General features: G+C 40.1%; 1 protein-coding gene across 3 annotated transcripts in view; it reads right to left on the bottom strand.

Annotated features, from left to right (window-relative positions):
* Positions 1 to 1,513: 1,513 nt before the first annotated feature.
* The window catches only part of LOC138748427 (activity-dependent neuroprotector homeobox protein 2-like), a 34,650-nt gene continuing 14,690 nt past the window's right edge, over positions 1,514 to 21,473 (bottom strand). For 2 of the 3 annotated variants that reach the window (XM_069908632.1, XM_069908642.1), the window contains exons 2-5: positions 16,702 to 16,820; positions 11,804 to 11,893; positions 8,239 to 8,424; positions 1,514 to 7,066 (exon numbers count right to left, since the gene is read on the bottom strand). In XM_069908632.1, the coding sequence (XP_069764733.1) occupies positions 4,256 to 7,066; positions 8,239 to 8,424; positions 11,804 to 11,893; positions 16,702 to 16,809 (3,195 nt within the window). In that variant the 5' untranslated portion in view covers positions 16,810 to 16,820 and the 3' untranslated portion in view covers positions 1,514 to 4,255. The remainder of the gene's footprint in view (positions 7,067 to 8,238; positions 8,425 to 11,803; positions 11,894 to 16,701; positions 16,821 to 21,473) is intronic. The other variant, XM_069908648.1, reaches the window with a different exon arrangement.

Genomic DNA, 21,473 nt, shown 5'->3' with positions numbered 1-21,473 from the left:
TAATGTTCCCATTCCCAATTATGTCCATAATAGAAAAAATCAACTTGAAGACATCATTAAGTAGCAAGGCATATCGGGATAGAATTGTTGTCTCAGGCAATGTATTAAGGAAGGGCAGGTCTTGTTTAACTGAAGTGTAGGATAGAAGGGAATAGGTTGATGTTGAAAACAGAATTCCAGGTATTCAATAAGATTCTGTAAGACTTCTCTGGACTCGGCAGACAAGTACATGTGTAAGGTTGTATTTCAGATCATGAGAGATCTAAATGAGGACAAAGGATCTTCTTTGCATGTTCACATTTTAAATAGCTTGGTGTCTGGAGAAATAAGACTAATGCAAAAAGTAGTTTGGCAGATTAGTTCATTTGAGTCATCCTGCAAACACATTTTGTGTGGTGAACTCCTGTTAATGCTATCAAATTTAGTTTTATACTGGCAAAATATGAAAATACCACTGAAAATTTCTAATAGGACTTTTGAAGGAATCCCCTAATAATTCCTGCTATCCCTGTGTAACATTTCAAATACCATTGTAGGAACTTCGAAGAGCAATAGAGATATTTCAGTATTCTTGCTATTTCTACCTATCACCTAAATGGATTACCTGGTCATTACAATTTGGTGTCCACATAAATGGCTGCATTTTCCATATTGCAACAGTGGCTACACAGATTGGGGTTGTGCTTTTGGAGGAACTAAAAGCATGTATTATTTTAATGCCGATATTTAGTTATGTGATATTTTAGGATGCTTTTCATCTCAGATAAGTAGCAAACAAATGTAATGGATTTTTTTTGGAAAAGATTTCCATGCACCTTCCCAACTCCTGAAAGGAAATCAAATACTTGTATATTGAGAGACTTGAGAAACAGGAATTGTTCACACCATCATATCACAGATTAAAGATTAATTTAATAAGTGAAATCCTGAAGATTCTTGACAGAGAAAACAGAATAGATATTTCGTACATTCGTACATTCACCCAGGTAGCCTGGGTGTGTTAGTTTAAGGTAAGGAGCAAGAAGTCTGGAAGTAATCCAGCAGGTGATTGGAGTTTAGAATGCATTGCCTGATATGATGGTAAAAACAGAGACTCTCACAATATTTATGCATTAAAATCATAGGTTGTATGGGGTCTGTATATTGTACAGATACCTGGTACTTGATTTTGGCATGGTGAGCCAAGGAACCTGTTTCTGTGCTGTTGACTATGACATTTCTGGGTTAGTTGGTATATTATTACATTAGTTTGCTTAATAAAATTCAATAAGTCTTACCTGCTTTTATGAGGGTGACACAAAATACATCATATCTCTGCTACTACTAGTACTATAGATAATGCAAATTATGTAACCGTTCAATTTATTGATCCTTTAATTAATTCAATTCATATATCCACATTAACGAGGAACATTGATAAAAGGTGATAAAAATGCAAAAAGGATCTTTTAAAATTTTGTACTTGGGCAAAATTCAACTACTCACAATGAATATAAAAGTGGCATAAAATCCCTTTGAGGTCATTAAAACTTTAATAATGTACTATGTAAAAAGGATTTCCACCCTCGGGGAGAGAAGTAATTTTACAAAACAAATCACTGCACAAATACAGAAAATGTTTCAAAAATGTACTGTGTATTACTATATACAAGTAATTACATCACCAAACTACACCCAAAAAATTGTGATCACAACACACAAGCTGCATGTACAAGCACCTTTTCATACTAAAATTACAACTACCGTGAGAACAAACTAAGACAAACCTTATATGGTGAATAATAGAAAACCAGTTGTCAACAAGTAAAAGGACAGTTTAAACCTGCTTCTACTACCAGTGAAATACTAGAGAAGCATACAAATGGAAACACATACCCACATCGTGTACTTTTAGTAATACTGTATGCATAAAATGCAATGTGTATTTAATCAGTGCAGAAACAAAATTCTAACGTTTGGCATTGAGAATCACCACTGCTCAAGTATTTTTAGAAAGGCTTTTGCCATTTTGAAAACTAAATGGTTAGAACATTTATCTTGTGGTTAAGAAAGAAAAGCAGTCACTGTCAGCTTAATCAAAAGTACATTGAATCTTTTAATGCCCTAACGCAGTTACAGTGTCATGCAACTGTGGGACAAAATGCAGCAAGATTAAACAAAGGCCACGCATTAAATGCTGAAAATATGTAAAAATAGTTCCCTTTGAAAACATTCAAAACTAAGAATCTGAGTGCAATCATGTTTAATTACTTAAATCAGGATACATGATGTAAATAACCATTCATTCATTCATATTTTTGTTGCTGTTAGCTCTTGAATTTTCATCCTCCTGCTGGTCTCCCAGCCCATACAACGTCACCCCAACCAAAAATTGGCGCAGTCCTTGATATGATCATTTGTCCATTGTTTAAAGAACGTGGTAGGGATCAGTAGAATATAAATAGATGCCCAGAGTTTATCACTATCATTCTAGGCAGAGTTGCTGAAAGGAGGAAAAGGAAGCAAACAGGGCAGTAACATAAAAATGTAAATAAACTGGAAACCTAAAATAAAAACAAAAGTTGTTGGGAGGAACTTGGCTCAGGAAGCAGCAGAGGCAAGATAAATAGTCAACATTTTGTGTCAGCAGAAGTGCTGGTTCAGTTTATCCAACTGAGTCACAGGGTTATGGACTGTATCTCTTGCCTCAGATGCTGCCTGACCTGCCAACATTTTCTGTTTTTAAATGCATCAAAAGAAGTTATTTAAGATTGTAGTCACACTGTTAAATTTCTCAATTTAGTTTCTGAATGAAAAATGTGAAATAGTTAAATGGAAAGGCAGATCATGAAAAATTGGTAAAGAAGTTGAAAGAATTAAAGAAGCCACTGTTTTTAATTAAAAAAACAATCCTGCACTCTTTTCCTCCCATGGCAACAAAACCTGAAGACTGTTGCTGCAAATAACTCATTTTGATATCAATAACATGTCTATCTATCCAGCAGTGAACAAACCAAGATTAGCCAGCACATATAATTTAGGTTTGTGGCAGAATGGGAGTTTTCTTCCAAGAAACTGTGGAGGAGTGTTATTCAAATACATTGTTCTGATTGGTAATGATATACACTGTTCACACCAAAACTCAAATTAACCAAATGCTCGTTTTCCAACATCACTTAAAAGTTAAATTTGCTTCCCAATTTTAGTCATACTAACTAAATGCAAGATCACATTTGAACCTCACTTAAATAACAAGCTACTAAGTAATTCTAAAATGTTCATATGTGGATGGTATTGTGATCAGACAGCAATCAATACCTATTTAATAGTATTAGCGCTTAATGTATTAGAAGGGTCAGATGAAGGGAAAAAATAGTGGCTAAAACTTTACTAATATATATCTGGTATTGAGTTTGTACTGTGATGTAACAGACATAAACCAGGTTGAAATTTAAGTGAAAAGTTAGTGACTATGCAACGATAGAATATTTAAAGTTATAAAGTGTCTGTCTGCCATTTACAGTTACAGACTCCAGTCTTCAGTTTGTGAAAATATGATTTCAAAGCATTTAGAAAAATATTAAGTATTGGATACCGATAAATGATGTTTCATCATTTATGAAATGAAATACAAAATTTTAAGTGAAAAGCAGATAAAACAAGAGAGGAAGAGGCTGACTTCTGAAATCCCCTTGACCATGAGAATGAAGGAATGGACAATGTGGGACTTATGCAAAGAGGCAACAAAGGCAATGCCAGAAGTAACTTTGCATCACTGCTCAACAACCTGTTCATAAGATTTCAAACCAATGTAAAAAAAAATGCAAGGCAGGAACTTTGTAAATTGGCCTGAGCAAGTCAATGTTCCTCATTAACTCAATCCTGTAACATCGACTGCAAAACTTATTGTAAATCTGCGCTTAATATCAATATACCCTTTCTTGCCTTCAAGTTTACATTTTTCTACAAACCACCAAGTAATCATATTATGTGGTTTTAAGTAAACGTGACAACATTTTTGGCTTCAAGCAGGATTCAAGGTGAGCATTTTCCATTTTGATTCATTTTTATACTGAGCTTCTAACCCCAAGGAATTGCAACCACTGCTACACAGGAAGAAGACATCCCCTAAAGCAAAATGATTATGGCATTAACTCTTTCTCTGATTGTCTTCGAGTATAGGTGGTTCCCTGTATTTGCACCATATGACTCGGGTAGACACCCAGATCATAACGACTATTCAATATGGTTTGAATGAGCACTTTTGTTGCCCAAGTCAAGTCTGACCTAGTGTTAAATTGTGATTCACTTTCTTCAATTCTGACATGTTAAATCCCAAAAGCACAAATGGTTTATATCTCATTGCTTTCAAGCACAACCTTTGTTTTGTGCTAAAGACGAGAGCAACATCATTCTTCCATAGCCACAAGATTGAAGACAGCATCTCAATTTCTTTATTGCTAGGGTAAGGTTGCTTGTGAAAGTAGTCAAGAAGAAACAGCTTTCTTTCTTCATAAGAATGATTCTCAAATCCGTTTGGAACTAATGCCAAGACCGTAGATGGATCTTGTGATGGCAAGGAGTGTGAAGTGTTTGCTGCGTCATTCAATGTTAGATCAGAGACTTCATAATTAATTGCTAGTACATCAGTCTTTAATCTTTTTGGAGGTGACATTGCCAATTTTTTTCCCTCACCATTTGAAACCAGTTCAGTCGCTGATTTCTGGACATCAGAAAATGCACGCTTTGACTTTACAGTGTTTTTTGGCAAAGAATTACCTTGCTGTTTATTAAGACCTCTGCAACGCAGCAGATGAAGAGAGATTGTTGAAGGTGCCATGCCTTCTATGTACATGCCATGACAGTGAATGCACTTAAATGATGGTATTTTCAGTAGTGGATGAAGCATAGATGCCACATGATGCCTTTCTTGCAAATGCGCTTCATATTTTAAACTGGAAAAACTTTTTGAACAAAAAGGGCACTTTGAGCTGAGTGGCTCTTCTGTTAAAGGTTTCAAGATTACTTCCTCCTTCTCATCCTCCTTCATCTCCTCCTCATCTTCCATCACCTCCACCTCTTCTTCCATCACTTCCACTTCATCCTCCATCACCTCCACCCCATCCTCCATCACCTCCACCTCCACCTCCACCTCCTCATTCTCCTCCATCTTTTGTCTGCGTACTTCAATTACCAAAGGTGCGCGAGGAGATGACATTTTATTTGGAATAAGCGTCAAGTGAATATCATTAGGGCCCATTTTAGCAATCGGCAATTTAACAGTTAAGTTAAAGATGCCATCATTTATTTGGTTAGTCGTTGAAACTCCATCTTTAACAGTTTCAAACGTCAGCCTAGCATGTGAGGCTTTCACATGTTCTGTCAATGTTGATAGGTCATGGAATGTCAAAGAGCAGAACAAACAAGTTAGGCCATGCATTAGCAAATGGGAAAGAAGTATATTATTATGAACGTAGCGTCTACAGAAAAGACATTTACATATGTGAGCACGTACTCTCTGCAGGTAAGTAGCACAGGCTATAATTTTCTCAGGTTTGTCATTAGGCTCCTCAGCTTTGTGTGCAGTGGCAATATGATGATCATAAGCACTCAGTGGTAGCAATGCACTGCACATGGAGCAACTCTTCCACTGCTGAGCTTTGGTAGTCTGCGCTGTCAGACTTTGAGTAATTGCAGCCATTGGTGGACTCTGTTTCTGCTCCATTGGTGCACCTGTGATTACAGAGGGCTTCTTTAGTAGTTGTTGAGATCCAGATGTCATGTTATTTGTTTGGGCAACATTAAGTGGCATTTGTGTTGTAGAAAGCACCCCAGGTTTGTTACTTGTTGTAGCAGCTGAAGCAACTGGCGAGGAAAAATGAACTGGTGTTAGGGTGTATGCAGGTACACCATTAATAGGCTTGTTATTCTGAATTAAATGTTTTACTGTCTGTGAATTGGCTGATAACACATTCCCTGGAAGGTTGGGTCTTATTGTCTGGTCTATTGCTAATCCTTGTGGCATCAAAAATGCCTGAGGAAGGACGGGACCCACTGCTCTGATTGCAAGATTATTCTGCCCCACTTGAAAAGTAGCAGGCACAAGGTTAACGTGGCCTGGCTTTGGAGCTCCTCCAGGACCTGTTGTAGCTACTGTAACTGGAATCAGTTTGCCTTGTAAAGGGAAAGCATTGATTGCTGGTCTCGATCCCAAGGACACTGGACTGAAATTCTGAGGAAGTGCTAATACATTAAGTGACTGTTGTACAGGTGTTGTTATAGGTGACTGCACAGTGGAAATTACTGGAAGAGATTGTTTAATGTTTGTTGTTGAAACAGCTGATTTCACACTTGAAAGCACTGGACCAATTGGTCTAATGTTGGGTGCCAATGGAGCAGTCTTCACACAGGGAAGCATTTGTCCAGTTAGTCTGACATTACACGATGACACTGCTGAATTCACACTGAGAGGAACTGGCAGAGAAGTGTTGCTTATTTGAGGCTTAGGAACAATGTGTGCCCTGGGTTTCAGTTCTGTTACATGTCCAATTGTAGCTCTGACAGGACCTTCCACTTCTCTATGTTTATCCAGAATATGATAAAGTAAGGCATCATAGGTGACGATTTTCATTTGGCATCCTTTACAAAAATACTTGTATATTGAAACCTCTACCTGGTCCTTTACCTTACCAATGTAGGCATTTACTAAACTGTTAAAATGGGATAAAAAGACATGTTTCTTTATACCATACAATGATGCATCTTTGTAGGAACATACTCTGCAAAAATAAACCGGCTGGACTACATTTGATATTTTGCATTGATAGATTTTGGGTTGCATCAGCCTCCCTTGATCTGGGTTGACATTGTTACCAATGTTGTGCACTTTTCGAGTATCAACATGGAATATTTTGGCATGTTTCCTCATGTGCTCGGGATGAGCAATATATACACAGTTAGGACAGCTGACCAACATTTCCATATCCATTTCATCCTCATGGAAGCATCGCATGTGACTCTTGTAAGCAGACATATATTTTGTTGAGAAATTGCACAAGCTACAACAAAACGGTTTTGCACGATAGGCCTGTAAACAAAAAACATCATTATCAAAATGCTTTTATTTCAAGTCACACAATGTGGAAAGAAGCCCTTCAGCCCAAGTTGCCCACACCAACCACCATGTCCCACCTGCCTGCATTTGGCCCATATTCCTCTAAACCCATCCTATCCATGTATCTGTCCAAATGTTTCTTAAACATTGCAGTAGTACCTGCCTTAACTACCTCCTTAATGATGCCTGTTCCATACACTCACCACCCTCTGTGGGGGGGAAAAAAAAATGACCCCTGGGGCTCCTCTTAAATCTCTCATTTTGTATCATTTGTGCACTCAGACATTTTATACATGAAGAATACTAAACCAAACAATCGTAAGATTAAAAATGCAACAAACTTGATTATTGTTTGGGTAGCACGGTTAATGCAGCGCTTGGCACAATACGGTTATAGCACTAGGGACCTGGGATCGAATCCAGCATTGTCTGTAAGGAGTCTGTACGTTCTCCCCGGGTCTGTGTGGGTTTCCTCCAGGTGCTCTGGCTTCCTCCCACCATTCAAAACATATTAGGGGTTGTAAGTCAATTGGGTGGCACAGGCTCGAGGGCCAAAAGGGCCTGTTATGGTGCTGTATATCTTAATTTAAATTTAGATGTGTTAAAGACTGGAAGGCAATAACTAGGTAGTTTGGTTGTTTTTACATGGTCTTATCGAGGATACTGGATGAACAGAGGTGCTGAGGGATCTTGTATACCTTGGTTCAAGATCTCTTTCAAAAGAGTGCACTTGTATAAAGAAGTGGAGAGGTTGGTCTGCAAGTTGGAGATGTGTATAGTGCAGAAGGTTGTTGTAGGATACAACACAATACAGACATATTGTCTCTGCATAGTGGGCAGAGGAGTGGCAGGTGCAAAGTGATGTACTTTGGTTAATGGGAGGATTCCTAATGTGTGGAGGAACAGAGGAATTTTGGCGTCCAGGTCCACAGATTCCTGAAGGTTGTTGTGCAGGTTGACAAGGAGGTTAAGAAGGCAAATGGTGTCCTTGCCTTTATTAGTTGGGGGATTGAGTTCAAGAGCAGTTAGTTATTGTTGCAGCTCTATAAAACTGGTTAGACTACACTTTGAGTATTGCTTTCAGTTCGCTCACTTCATTACAGGAAGGATGAAGATGCTTTGGAGAGGGTGTAGAAGAGATTTACCAGGATGTTGTCTGGATTGAAGAACATGTCTTGTGAAGCAAAGATTGACAGAGCGAGGGATTTTCTATTTGGAGTGACGAAGGATGAGAGGTGACTTAAAAGAGGTACATCAGATGATGAGAAGCATGATGTAGACAGCCAGCATCTTTTTTTCCCAGGGTGACAATTGCAAATACTACAGGACATCTGTACAAGGTGAGGGGAGAAAAGTTTCAGATGTCACAAATTTTTAAAAATAAACACACAGTAGTGGGGGCCTGGAATACATTGCTGGGGGCAGTGGTGGAGGCTGGTACAATAGGGACATACAAAAGACTCTTGGATAGGTAGCACTGTGAGCGTTGCAATTAGCACAGCTCTATGACAGAGCCAACGACCTGGGTTTGAATATGGCGTTGCCAGTCAGGAGTCTATGTTTTCCCAGGGTCTGCGTGGGTTTCCTTCCAGCAGCTGCAGTTTCCTCCCATCCTTCAAAAACATATGGGGACTGCAGATTAATTTGTGTATCGGGGCCACAGGCTCATGGACAACAGGTTCCTGCTATTGTGCAGTATGTCCAAATTTTAAAAATAGGCACATGGCTCTGTGGTAGGGCAAGATTGAATTTTTGGGTAGATTTACATAGGTCAGCACATCATGGGCCAAAGGGCCTCAACTGTGATGTTCTATGTTCCAACAATGCAACGCTTTATAGTATCATGAAAAATTAGGAAATTCAGATTCTCAGATTTCCAATTTGCAAACAGAACTAGAGGAGGATCTAACAGCAGAGAGATTGAATCTCCTGTAATCATCACATTAAGTATTTGGGTGTGGGACATGGGCACACTTTGCAAGTAGGATAAAGGAGAGTCCCAAAACATTTTATGCATATATTAAGAACAAAAGGGTAGTTAACAAAAGGGAATGTCCACCTCATTGACAAAAGACAAATTTTCTATTGCAACCGCTGCAACCGTGCCTGCCTGCCCCGCATCGGACTTGTCAGTCACCAACGAGCCTGCAGCAGACGTGGACATACCCCTCCATAAATCTTCGTCCGCGAAGCCAAGCCAAAGAGAAGAGAAAAAAAGATGCCCACTCAAGGACAAATGAGGGAATATACTTCTGGAGTAAGAGGATGTAGGTGAGGTCCTAAATTAGTCCAATTTTAAGTATGTGGTGTTTGTTGCTGAGTGCCTGACATAATCCATCTTGGTATTCTGAGGAAGGAAAGGAAGGAGATTAATGGAGCCTTGAGAGATCTCTGCTACAGACAAGGTCCCAGAAGACTGGAGGACAGCCATTGTTCCTTGGTTTAATAACAGCAACAGGGATAATCATGCAAGTTAAAGGCTGCTGATCCTTACATCAGTGGTAGTGAAATTAATTATTCACATCTGGAAAAGCACAGATTTGTTGTTTGGTCAACATGATTATGAGGAAAGGAGGTCCTATCTCAAATTTGGGTAGGGCAGTGGATGTTCTCTATATGGACTTTAGTAAGGCATTTGACATGAAAGCAGAGGGTAGTAAATGTAACAATTTTTGCCTGGAGTTCCGCAGGGACCTGGATGAAGTAGAGGTAAGTTTGCAGATGGCATGAAGATTAGACTTTTTATGGATAGTGTATGATAGCAGAAAAGTGGTAGATGAAGTTCAATCCAAGTAAGTGTGAAGTGATACATTATTGGAAAGTCCAATTTAAAGGTTAATGGCAGGATTCTTAACAGTGTGGAAGATCAGAAGGGCCTTGGGGTCCAAATCCATAGATCTCTCTAGGTTGCTCCACAGGTTAATAGGGAGATTAAGGCGACTAATGGTATGCTGGCCTTCATTAGTCAGGGGATCGAGTTCAAAAGTCATGAAGTAATGTGGCAACTCTGTAAAACTCATACTTGGAATATTGTGTTCAGTTCTAGACACCTCATTACAGGAAGGATGTGAAAGTTATGGAGAGGGTGCAAAGGAGAATTATGACAATTTTGGCTGGAATGAAGAACGTGTCTTATAATGCAAGGTTAAAAGAGTTGGCTTTTTTTTCTTTGGAGAGAAGGATAAGGCTTAACTTAATTGAGATATACAAGATTATGGATAACCAGCATCCTTTTTCCATGCGCAAGAGTAGCAAGCACCAGAAGACATCTATACAAGGACAGGGGAGGAAAGTTTAGGGTAGAGGTCAGAGGTCATTAAAATATATAAACAGTCAAAGAGTAGTGGATGTTTGGAATGCTCTGACAAGGGTGGTGGTGGAGGTTGGTACTATAGGTACATTTAAGACAGGCACATGGATATAAGAAAAAGAGTTATGGGTGTAAGGTAGGAAAGGTTTTGTTTGTTAAAGTATATTTCTATCGTTTGGCACAACATCAAGGTCTGAAGAGTCTGTACTGCGCTGTAATGTTCTACATGTCCCTCGTGGTATGCTAGTCAAAAAGATTACATATTAAGTTGATCAGATGGATTAAAAAAAGATAGTTGTGGAAGACAAAGGGTGCTGAAGCAGTATTTTTCTGATTGGGATGCTTCTGACCACTGGTGGGATCTCAAATGATTTTGGTGAAAATGCAGGTGGTTTGACTGGTAATTTTGCAGATGACACAAAAATTGGTGGTGTTGAGCAGAGTGATGTTTGTCAAAGGATACAGATCAGATGAAAATTTGGATGGGGAAAAGTAGCTGGAGTTTAATTCGAACAAGAGTGAGGCCTTGTCTTTTGGAGGTCAAATGTAAGAGAAAAATATATAAAGTAAATGGAAGGATTCTTGGGAGCAATATTATACAGCAGAGTCTCAGATACATCCATAGCTTCCTGAAAGTGGCAACACAAAGGGATAAAGAAGGCATACGCATTCTTTCCTTCATAGTCTGGGGCACTCAGTGGTAACAGGTCAAGTTACAGTTTAAAACTTTGATTAGGCCACATTTGGAATACTGTATGCAATTCTGATCACCATACAACAGGAAGACTTTGGAGAGGATACAGAATAGATTCAGTGAGATGTTGGATGGATGGTAGTAATATTAATCAAAAGGAAAAAGTTGGATAAACTTGGAAAGTTATCACTGGAGTTGGGGACCCAATAGAAACACACAGATGGAGTAGTCTTTTTCCCCAGGGTGGACTTGTCAAATACTAGCGAGCACAGATTTAAGGCAAGGACGGAAAGTTTAAAGGAGACGTTGTTTTATCTTTTTACACAGAATGGTAGGTGCCTGGAACACATTGCCACGGGAAGTTATGGAAACAGACACAATGAAAAATTTAAGAAGCATTTAGACAGGCATGTGAACAGATAAAGGACAAGAGGGATACGGAGCACATGCATGCAAGATAGGATTAAATTGGCATCAAGATGGGTCTAGACATGGTCCAGCTGAAGGACCTGTTCTGGTACTGATGCAAATCAGGGCAAATTCCTCAGGGATATTGCATAACAAATATTCTACTACAGATTCCCCATTTCTGTGCAAATTATTTATTGAAGAGCTTTCTGCCCTATGAGGTTATAAGCTTGCCTTACATGTTTCCTTGAAACTTTGCAGTTGCCTACATGAATGCAATTTTGAGCATCGAGGTTACCTTTGACTTTTTACTTGGGTGCCATATTGAAAAGTCAGTCCATGATGTGTTTTTCATATAATAATCCCCTGGATGACAACTTTTAAATTCCTGAAAAATGAAAGCATATTTACTTGTAACACAGTAGCATATACAAAACACAGTTAAGTGATCAGAGATTATAAACATCAATAAAAAGAATATTTTTCAAGCTATAATACATTGAAAGCACAAAAAAGGCTCTCAGTCCAGACTAACAAATAACATGCCAAAATGCCAATTCACAAGTTCAGAGGAACATTAGCATTCCACAATAGCCTGAACCAGTATACAGGCATAGAAAACCCATCACAGTTGTAGCTGAAACTTAGTACATTAGCATTTTACCAATGCGAGAAGAACTAATATTTCATTATCTGAATGCTTGCAAGTTTTCATGCAAGCTTGAGCATCCAAGACTAAATGTAATCCCAATTAAGCATTTCCAAATCCAACATGGCAGTAGTGGAGGCCCAGTGAGGAAAAAAAATACAATAGTTGACTGCACAATCAATTCTCTTGCTATTCAGGCTAGCAAATGAGTGCTAATAAATGGATCCCACTTGATGCAGGGTTATCAGGTCAGATGTTACACAAACATTAATAAACATTATTCATAAGATCTATTCAAGTCCCACCATTGTTGATTGTTCCATTTAACACCACTCCCAGAAATAATGCCTAGAACTTGGATAGGGTGAGATTAAATGTGATGACAATCACTTAGAGGACATAGGAAGTTGAGGCGTTAAAGGGAGAGATTGAAGAAGGGCCACAGCCTTTCCAACTTCCAAATCATTTTCATAGAACTGAAGTTGCAGATTGAATTATTCACTTATTTTCTCTCTAATAAAATCCAAAAACCAGTACAAAATACTGTCACAAATAATCCTCAGCACTATTTATCCATTTATATTTTAATCATTAGTTTTTTTTTTAATTTAAATTTAGACTGATATCACATTAACAGGCCCTTCCAGCCCATGAGACCATACCACCCAAATACCCCAATTAACCTACATCTCCCGAATATTTTTGAAGGGTGGTAGGAAAGTGGAGCGCCTGGAGGAAACTCACACAGACGTGGGAAGAACATACAAACTGCCTACAGATAGTGTCTGATTCAAACCCAGGTGCATCCTCAGTAATAGCTTTGCGCTAACCGTTACGCTAACTGCCTCACACTTGTTCGAATTAAACACCAACTGCCATTTCCCCAACCAAATCTGTTAGTTTCCATTCCAAGCAAGACATTAAAATTCTTAATTGAATTTAAATATGACTGTTGTGAGAATGAAAAACCTTGGTTGCTGCTTTCCAAGCTTTACTCAACTTAATTGTACAGTTAGTTAGAATTTAAAAGAAAGGCGCTTTCCAAATTCCAAACAAGGAGCGGTCGGTGGCAGCCAGAATCAACAAAATATGAAATGCAAGATCATTAACAATTAAGAATAATTTTGTAATTATGACCTTCTTCCCTCCTAAAAAAAACTAGCAGCATCAAGCAACACTTTTCGGGACTAGTCCTATTCACATTGACTGGGAGGTTTTGGAACACAAGCGGATCTCTTTAGTTCGTGTGGAACTACTGTTTCATCATCCTCCACACTATGGCATGTCACATTCTCCTCCTCTAGTATTGGTACTACCAGATTTCTTTCATCTTGTTCCACAAAAGGAGATGTGAGAATTGCCTGGGCTTCTGGACAAGGTGCCATGTCATGAACAGACTCAGTAGACTCCTGTCCTTCTGGGTACCTGATGTTCGCATATGTTGGATTACTGTCAAGGAGTTCAACTTTATCTACAAATGGATGATTCTTGTTACTTCTCTCAAACCTTTTTTAGTAGTATGGGTCCAGGGGTCATTAGCAGTAAATTTCCATGAGATGAGCAGCATTGGAATGCAAAAAAACATTGACGAGAAGTAGCATTTGTTGCTGTACATAACAGCGATCTTTGGGAGTGTAGTACCCCAGGAAGCACCAGCAACTAATGCTTCTCAGGTTACATCATCTAAGGGCCAAACAGACTTGCTTCCATATGATGCCATGAAACCTCTCTACCTGTCCAATCAGAGTGTATGCAATTTGGCATTCCATATAGGCTAAATAGCAGATCCAGACATCTGATCACTGTTGTAGTATGCATATTGGGAGATGGAAAAGGAAAGGGGAAAAATGCAAGTATTCATCAACTACTGTAAGTAGATATGGGTAACGTGAAGCTGTAAGCAAGGGTCTCTTGAAAATCAATACTAAGCTGTTCCATAGGTTTTGATGCTTTAATAAGAGTCCCACCTGGTGGGTGATAGAACTGAGGTTCTACCTAGGAAGCGCTGAAGGTGGTGGGTTCAGAGCCCCAATAGCAGTGGGATTAAAAGGAAGGAATGAAGGGGAGAAACCCTGTAGCCTTCTTTCAACACAGACCCTGCGTGAAGCACGTCTTTTTGACATGTTCTGTAGTAAAGGGGAGATTCTTTGCTCTCAAAAAATGCAGCAGCTGAATCATTCCTGGTTGACAAAGTCTGTTGTGAATATCAGCGAGCGTGGAGGTAGTAAAGGCTGTACAAGTGTACACGCAACTAAGTGCATCAGGGACTACATTCTCTTTCCCAGGGCTGTACTTTATTGTGTAACTAAATGCTGCAAGTTCTAGCCTCCATTCTTGAATCTTTGCATTATCTTTGAACGCATTTTATCATCAAACAAAGGCCACTGATTTTTAATCAGTAACCAAGCTAAAGTGGCGCCATGCCAGGTAGTGGTGGCTCCATTTGCGCACTGCCTCAATGATGGCAGTCGCTTGTTTCTCTACAATGAGGTAGAGCAATTCACTTCCTTGTGGCATCTTCAACACGAATGCAACAAGCCTTCCTCCATGGTTAAGGACAGCAAAAACAGCTGGATCAGATGCGTCACACTCTACTTCAAAGGTTAAGTTTTCATCCACCAATTTTTTCAAAAGCCGTACACTTCTCTGACTCCTTCAGTGACACTTGGTGGTAGGCACTTCTCAGGTCAAAGGTAGAGAACACACTATATTTTGAAAGTTCATTCATCATTTCATCAATTCTTGACTCAGGGTAAGCATTCAATTCCATGTATTGATTGTCTGTGAATAATCCACACATATTCGCTTCTTGTGTTGTTGGGTAGGATTCTTCATCACTACCACTTGGGCTCGCCATGGTGATATGCACATCTCAATTATGGTTTCTGAAAGTAATTGACAAATTTCCTCTGCAATGAAGTCCTCATCATCTTTGCTAAAGCATCTTGATTTGGCAGCGACTGGTTTACGGCTTGGTGATAAGTTTGGAGAAAGGGATGGCTCTTCTGTTTCCTGCTGTCAGTGCACAGTTATGATCAGCACCATTCCCCGTTGGCTCAGACAAGGGTGCTCCATATTCAAATTTCACACTCAGATGCTGGCGCTGGAAATCCTGGCCAAGTATTATCTCAGAACATAGGTCCTTCAATCCACCAAGTTGTGTGGCAGCATATGACTGGCTATTGAGACTAAGAGTTCGGTCAACAACATATCCTTGGGGTTTAGTGCTTAAAGTTTTCTGAGCCATAGTAATGTCTTTACTGGATGGGTGAACCTTTAGTTTTCGTTCCCACATGACTTTCTCGCTAATGTAACCATCAGTGCTGCATGAATCCAACAGAGCACTTAACCTTTTCTCATTCACAGACACCAAGATTGCGGCTTGAGCGAGTCCTTGTGGCACATTAGTAAGTGTAGCCAGTATCTGAGAATTGACCACTGTTGCCACTAAGCTCAGTGAGGCCTTGGATTTGCACACCCGAGCATAATGCTCTTTTTTTGGCACATTTATTACAAATAGCCTTGTGTATGGGACAGTTACTCTGTGAATGATAAGACAAACCACAGAAGAAATATTTCTGTTCTGTATTACAAGAGGCAGCCACAGCTGGTTTCTCAAGATCAACTGGAAGGTCATCAGGCAGCTCTGTTAAAAAATCCTTCTTGCATACCTGTAGTACCTGGGATGGTTCAGGGTTCACTACTGCAGCTGTATGGGCTGCTGGGATAGCGTATGCATCCTTATTGTGTTCAGCTACATCTAACGCAGTAGCTTAGTTATAATAAGCAGTCTTTAAGTCCAGTGTTTTGTTTTCTAAGAGATACTGGCATTTTGCAGATGAGGCAATGGCAGTGAGGAACAGATCACACATTGCCTCATTTCCACACTGCTCCACATTATGATCTCGAAAATTAGTTTCTCTTTAACTTTTCCGGCTCCCTGAAGAAATCATCTAATGATTCTCCTGGCTTCTGCCTCCTGGTCTCCAGTAAATGTCTGGCAAAAACCTCATTGGGAGTCTTAACTGTAAACTGTCCAATTTAGCGATAGCAAAGTCAAAATTTTCACATCCTTCTATGTATTTGAAAACAATGTAACTCACACAGCCTAATAATGTTCTGTACTTGTTCGGCATCTTGTCCCCATAGTCTTCAGAGTAATTCATGAAAATCGTATGCCACTCATTGGTAGCTGTTGGTGAGCTGGGGTTGATGTCTAAGTAATTGGGCCTCCAACCTATCTCCATGCTTGTCAATCAAGTTGAGTAAATCGTTGTGAGAATGAAAAACTTGGTGGTTGCTTTCCAAGCTTTACTCAAATCAATTGCACAATTACAATTCGAATTTAAAAGAAGGCACATTTTCTAAATTTCTAAAGACGAGCAGCGGCAGCCAGGATCAACTAAATATGAAATGCAAGCTCACTAACAATTAAGAATAACTTGTAATATTACAATGACATTTTGTTTGCAATTTATTTAGATTGTAAGCCAAATTCACAACTACTTCCTTTTCCTTGCTTCTCTGGGTAGACCAACTCCACGTACCTCCAAGAGTTCCTTACAGTATTGTAGGCCAATGTCAGACAAGATCCTCTTCACCTTTTTCCTGGATTTTCTGATTGTTTCCAACTTGGTTACAGGAAGCTGATACATTTTAACAGTTTCTGAATGAACAAACATAAGAAAACCAATCACTGCAATAATGCATTAAAAGTCACCCTTCTTGAATTCAAATGTGTGTTCAGATAATACCAAGTTTTCATTTGCACGGTGTACCAAGCCTGAGAGCACCATATAAAAGAAACACATGCCAGAAATGTTTCTTATATGATCAACAATATTCTTCACAAGGATGTTCATAACTATCTTGAGTAATCCACAACATCTCTTTCTCTGGTACTACTTACAGGGTTGGAATTCTTTCCCTCTATTTTCTTTCTTCACTCTCTCAGCATTCTAGAGTGGACTCACTCTGGTCTTTCCCCATCATTGTCAATCAAAATGTGTTCTTTATTCTATTTCATTTTAACATTGACAACATCCACTTAACTTCATCCAAGTGCATTTTCGGTACCTCAGGCTTCCTTTGATCAACAACCTCTAATGTTATCAACTAACCTAGTTTTAATGCATTATCTTTGAAAACCTGTATACCTTCACAGTCAGCCAGATTCATTACTATATTAACCATCTGAGTTTATCACAACTCAGTTTCTTTTTAATCATTACAATTTCAGCCATCAGTGGAGCTGTAACACCCTGCATAACCTCCTTTTTCCCCTTAGGAGGTGGTTCAAGTACAAGCTGTGCATAATTTCTGAAGGTTTGCCATTTCTCATTTATTATTTTACACACAGACACGCTAGTAAATCATTCTACTTTTAGGTTGAAGGTTCAAATCTAGGCACACCCATCAAACATAATTTTCTAGTTGTGCTCTGAGTATGCCAAATTATGTTGTCAGACAACTCTCTAAAGGATAACTGTTAAACTGAAAATTTCATAAAGAATGACGTGAAGGTTTGCAGATGACATGAAGGTTGGAGGTGTTGTGGATGGTGTAGGTGTCATAGGTGACAACAGGATATAGACAGGATGCAGAGGTGGTGGAAAAGTATCAGATTAAGTTCAATCCAGATAAGTGGGAAGTGATGCATATTGGAAGGTCAAACTTAAAGGCAGAGTTCATGATTAATGGCAGGATTCTTAATGCTCTGAGAGAAAAGAGGGACTCTGGGGTCTAAATCCATAAATCTCACAAGATTGCTGTGCAGTAGTTAAGAAGGCTTATGGTATGCTGGCCTGCATTAGTTGGGGAGTTAAGTTCAAGAGTTACGAGGTAATTTTGCAGCTCTATAAAACTCTGGTTAGACCACATTTGGAATACAGACAGTTCCCAGGTTAAAAATGTCGAATTTACAAACGACTTGTAATTACAAACCAACACCTTGAACGGAAGTAGAATGGCATCAACTTCCAGATTGAGTGCGGTTGAGACATAATTCTAATAGTAATGACCAAAAATTGTTAAATTTTATTAATATTGTATCACCAAGTCCCCGAGTCCCTGCATCCCCACCCCCACCCCCAACAGCCCACCCCTACACCTCACACCAATCTTAGGGGGTGGGGGTGTGTGGGGGAGAAGCAGTAGTGGTGTGCACCATCATGATGCTGCCATCAGGCTATGCCACATGCAGCCTGGGCGAAGCATCAAAATGGCTGCTGCTCAGCCTTAAAGTGTGACTGTGCCACCGAGGGAGGGAGGACTGCAAATTGGCCACCGCTCGGCCTTAAAGTGTGATTAAGAGTATTATTATTATGTATTGCAATTATTATGTACTGTATTATGTATTATGTTTAAGATGTAGTGTATTGGGAAGTATTTTATATGCGTACAAAGGAAAAATATATAATATATACTAAGATCAACATTTGACTAACTAACGTATGTACTGGTTCCAACTAAAATACAAATTTGGGTTAAAGACAGACCTAGGTAACGGAACTCTTATTTAATCTGGGGACTGTATGGTGTTCAGTTCTTCATTACAGGAAGGATGTGGAAGCTATGGAATGGGAGAAAAGGAAATTTACCAGAATGATGCCTGGATTGGACAACATGTCTTATGAGGCAAGGTTAACAGAACTAGGGATTTTCTCTTTGGAGCAAAGAACGATGAGGTGGATGTCACATGATGCAAAGGGAGGAGAAGGATGTGTCCCCAAGAGCTCCTGGACCAGGACGAAAGAAAAACACCTAAAAATTGAATTTGGAAGATATTAAAAGAACAAAACAAAAGAATAAAGCCCCTACCAGAAGAAATGAGAAGAACTCTAATCAACAGAAAACAGCATCCAGAACAGTGTCGAACTGCGAGGGTAAAAACATCCCGCCTCGACAGCAGCACAATGGCGCGGGAAGCGCTGAATAGCAGTGGGATTAAAGGAAGGAATGAAGGGGAGAAACCCTGTAGCCTTCTTTCAACGCTGACCTCCGGAGACTTTGGGGAAGGAAACCTTGGGGGAATCAGTGATCAAAAGGATCCATCAGTCCTTCTTCACACACCCGGGCCTGGTCAAAGGCCATGCTCGGTGTTGGTGGAGCTACTGCGTCACCAGGACCGAGAATTTTTTTTTTAATATAAAAAGAGCAGCAATTGCTGGGGATAAAGCAATGGGGGGGGGGGGGGGGGGGCCTTAGAGCTGGAAGGCAATAAAATGTTTTTTAAAATCTTGATATCAATGGGACCTTCCTGTGTCAAAGGAAGGAATTGGAACCACTGAGAAGCTCAGCAATGCAAAAGGGGTATGTCTGTGTAATCAGATACCTGGCAAACTTGAAAATAGTAATGCTAGGAGGAGAGAGGAATTTTTTTCTCAGACCCAAAAGAAGCTTAGAAGTTTGCCAAACAACTAGCAATATGTAACAATCAGCAATGGGAATAATGCTCATGAATTAATGACAGTAAAGAATGTAAATAAACAGGTGTAAGTGGAAAGGGAAGAAATGTAATAGGAAAATGGTCCTGGAGACATGAGAAAGAGGAGAGAGAAGAAAGAGGGTGGAGAGGAGAGAGAGGTTAATGGGTGTGAAAGGCACAACCTTTAATATAGAGGGGGATGGTGATGATGTGGGGAATTCAGTCACCAGTGGAGGGAGAAGGGGAGATCTGCAAAAACTAAAAAGGGGATGGGTGGGCCAGGTAATTGCCTCTTCGTTCACCTCAAATGCAAGGGGGGGGGGGAATTCTAATACGGAAGAGTGTTCCAGTGAGAGTGCAGAATGTGATCACAGACAGAACAGGAAGTTTTGTAATGGTGCACTGTCAGATATATTCAGAATTCTGGACCTTAGTAAACATGTATAACTTCAACTTTGATCGGCAGAAGGAAAACTTTCTGGTTGGGAGAGATTTTAATTTTTGTCTGGATCCTGTCTTAGATAAAAGTCAACGAAGAAAATAACAAAGGTATGAGGGAGCTAAATGTGATAGATGTGTGGAGGCGAAAGCATCCGAGGGAGAAGGATTATTCTTTCTACTCAAAACAACATGACACCTACTCTAGAATAGATGTTTTCCTGGTTTCAGTCCGTGTAGAGGGTTGATTCATGGAGGCTGAGTACACAGCTAGACATCTCTCTAATCATTCACTCCTGACATTAACAATAGAAATGCCAGATAAGCAGGATACAGCCTACAGATGGCGTCTTAATATGTTGCTGTTAAAGAAACCAGAGTTTTGTAGTTTCATAAGAGCACAGACATGTTCTGCAAGGTCAACTGTACCTCTACTCCAGATAAATTTCTCCTATGGGACATCCTCAAAGTATATTTGAGAGGTAAAATAATTGGATACACTAAAACAGTTAAAAAGAGGGAGGTGGACAAATTAGAACAAGAAATTACTCGTCTAGAAAAGGATTTCCAAAAATAGTGTTCAGTTGACCATTACAGGGTTCTAACAAATAAAAAACTGAAATACAGAATGCTTCAAATGTATAGATTGGAAAAGGCCATAATGCAGTCAAAACAAAAATACTATGAATTGGGAGAGAGCCTACAAAGTCCTTTCTTGGCAGTTGAGGACAGAACAGGCCTCAAGGACGATCAATGTGATACAAACTGGGAATGGCATAAACCAAAAGATTAATGAGACCTTTGTAGCGGCAGCTGCGAGGAGAGACTATCCACCACCTCGTTGGGAGTTTCAACGGCAGTTTGATTCAAAACACGTGCGTGCCCCTTTAAGGGCAGCGTCAGCTCCACCCCCGCGCGTGCAGTAACATCATCACGGTGCCTGGGGCGCGCGCTCAGTTCAAACAATGAGGCAAGGAGGTCCCCCGACAGCACCATGTACTCGCAGCTGCCCCGCCGGGGCAGCGATACAAGCGAGACAGATTCGCTACGAGTACGTGCACCGCCACACAACACCCACCCCAGAACTGGCTCACACGTCTCGCCGCTTGGGTGGCCGGCCTCAGCGCTTAGGTTGGGCCGTCTGAACTGGCTGACTGGGGTCCCGGTGCACCGCCTTAAGGTGGTCGATCGTGAATAGCTCTCTTTTTCCCCCAATGTCTAAAGTGAAAGTCTTGCCCGATCACTGCAGAACTCTGTAGAGGCCTTCATATGGGCACTGCAGGGGCGCGGCGTGCGAACATCGCAGGACGAATACATACTCAGCTGCGTCCAGTTCCTTGGGCAGGCGGGATGGTTGGCCACCATGGTAGGACGGAGGTGGGGGGGCTAGCAAGGCGAGGTTACTTTGAAGGTCTGCCAATGAGGTCGGACTGTCAGCTGCTGAGTCCGTGTCTA

The sequence above is a fragment of the Narcine bancroftii genome, chromosome 1 (genome assembly GCF_036971445.1).
Source record: "Narcine bancroftii isolate sNarBan1 chromosome 1, sNarBan1.hap1, whole genome shotgun sequence".
NCBI classification, from domain to species: domain Eukaryota; kingdom Metazoa; phylum Chordata; class Chondrichthyes; order Torpediniformes; family Narcinidae; genus Narcine; species Narcine bancroftii.
Note: the sequence above shows the minus strand (reverse complement) of the source record. Positions and strands in the feature narration are given on the sequence as shown.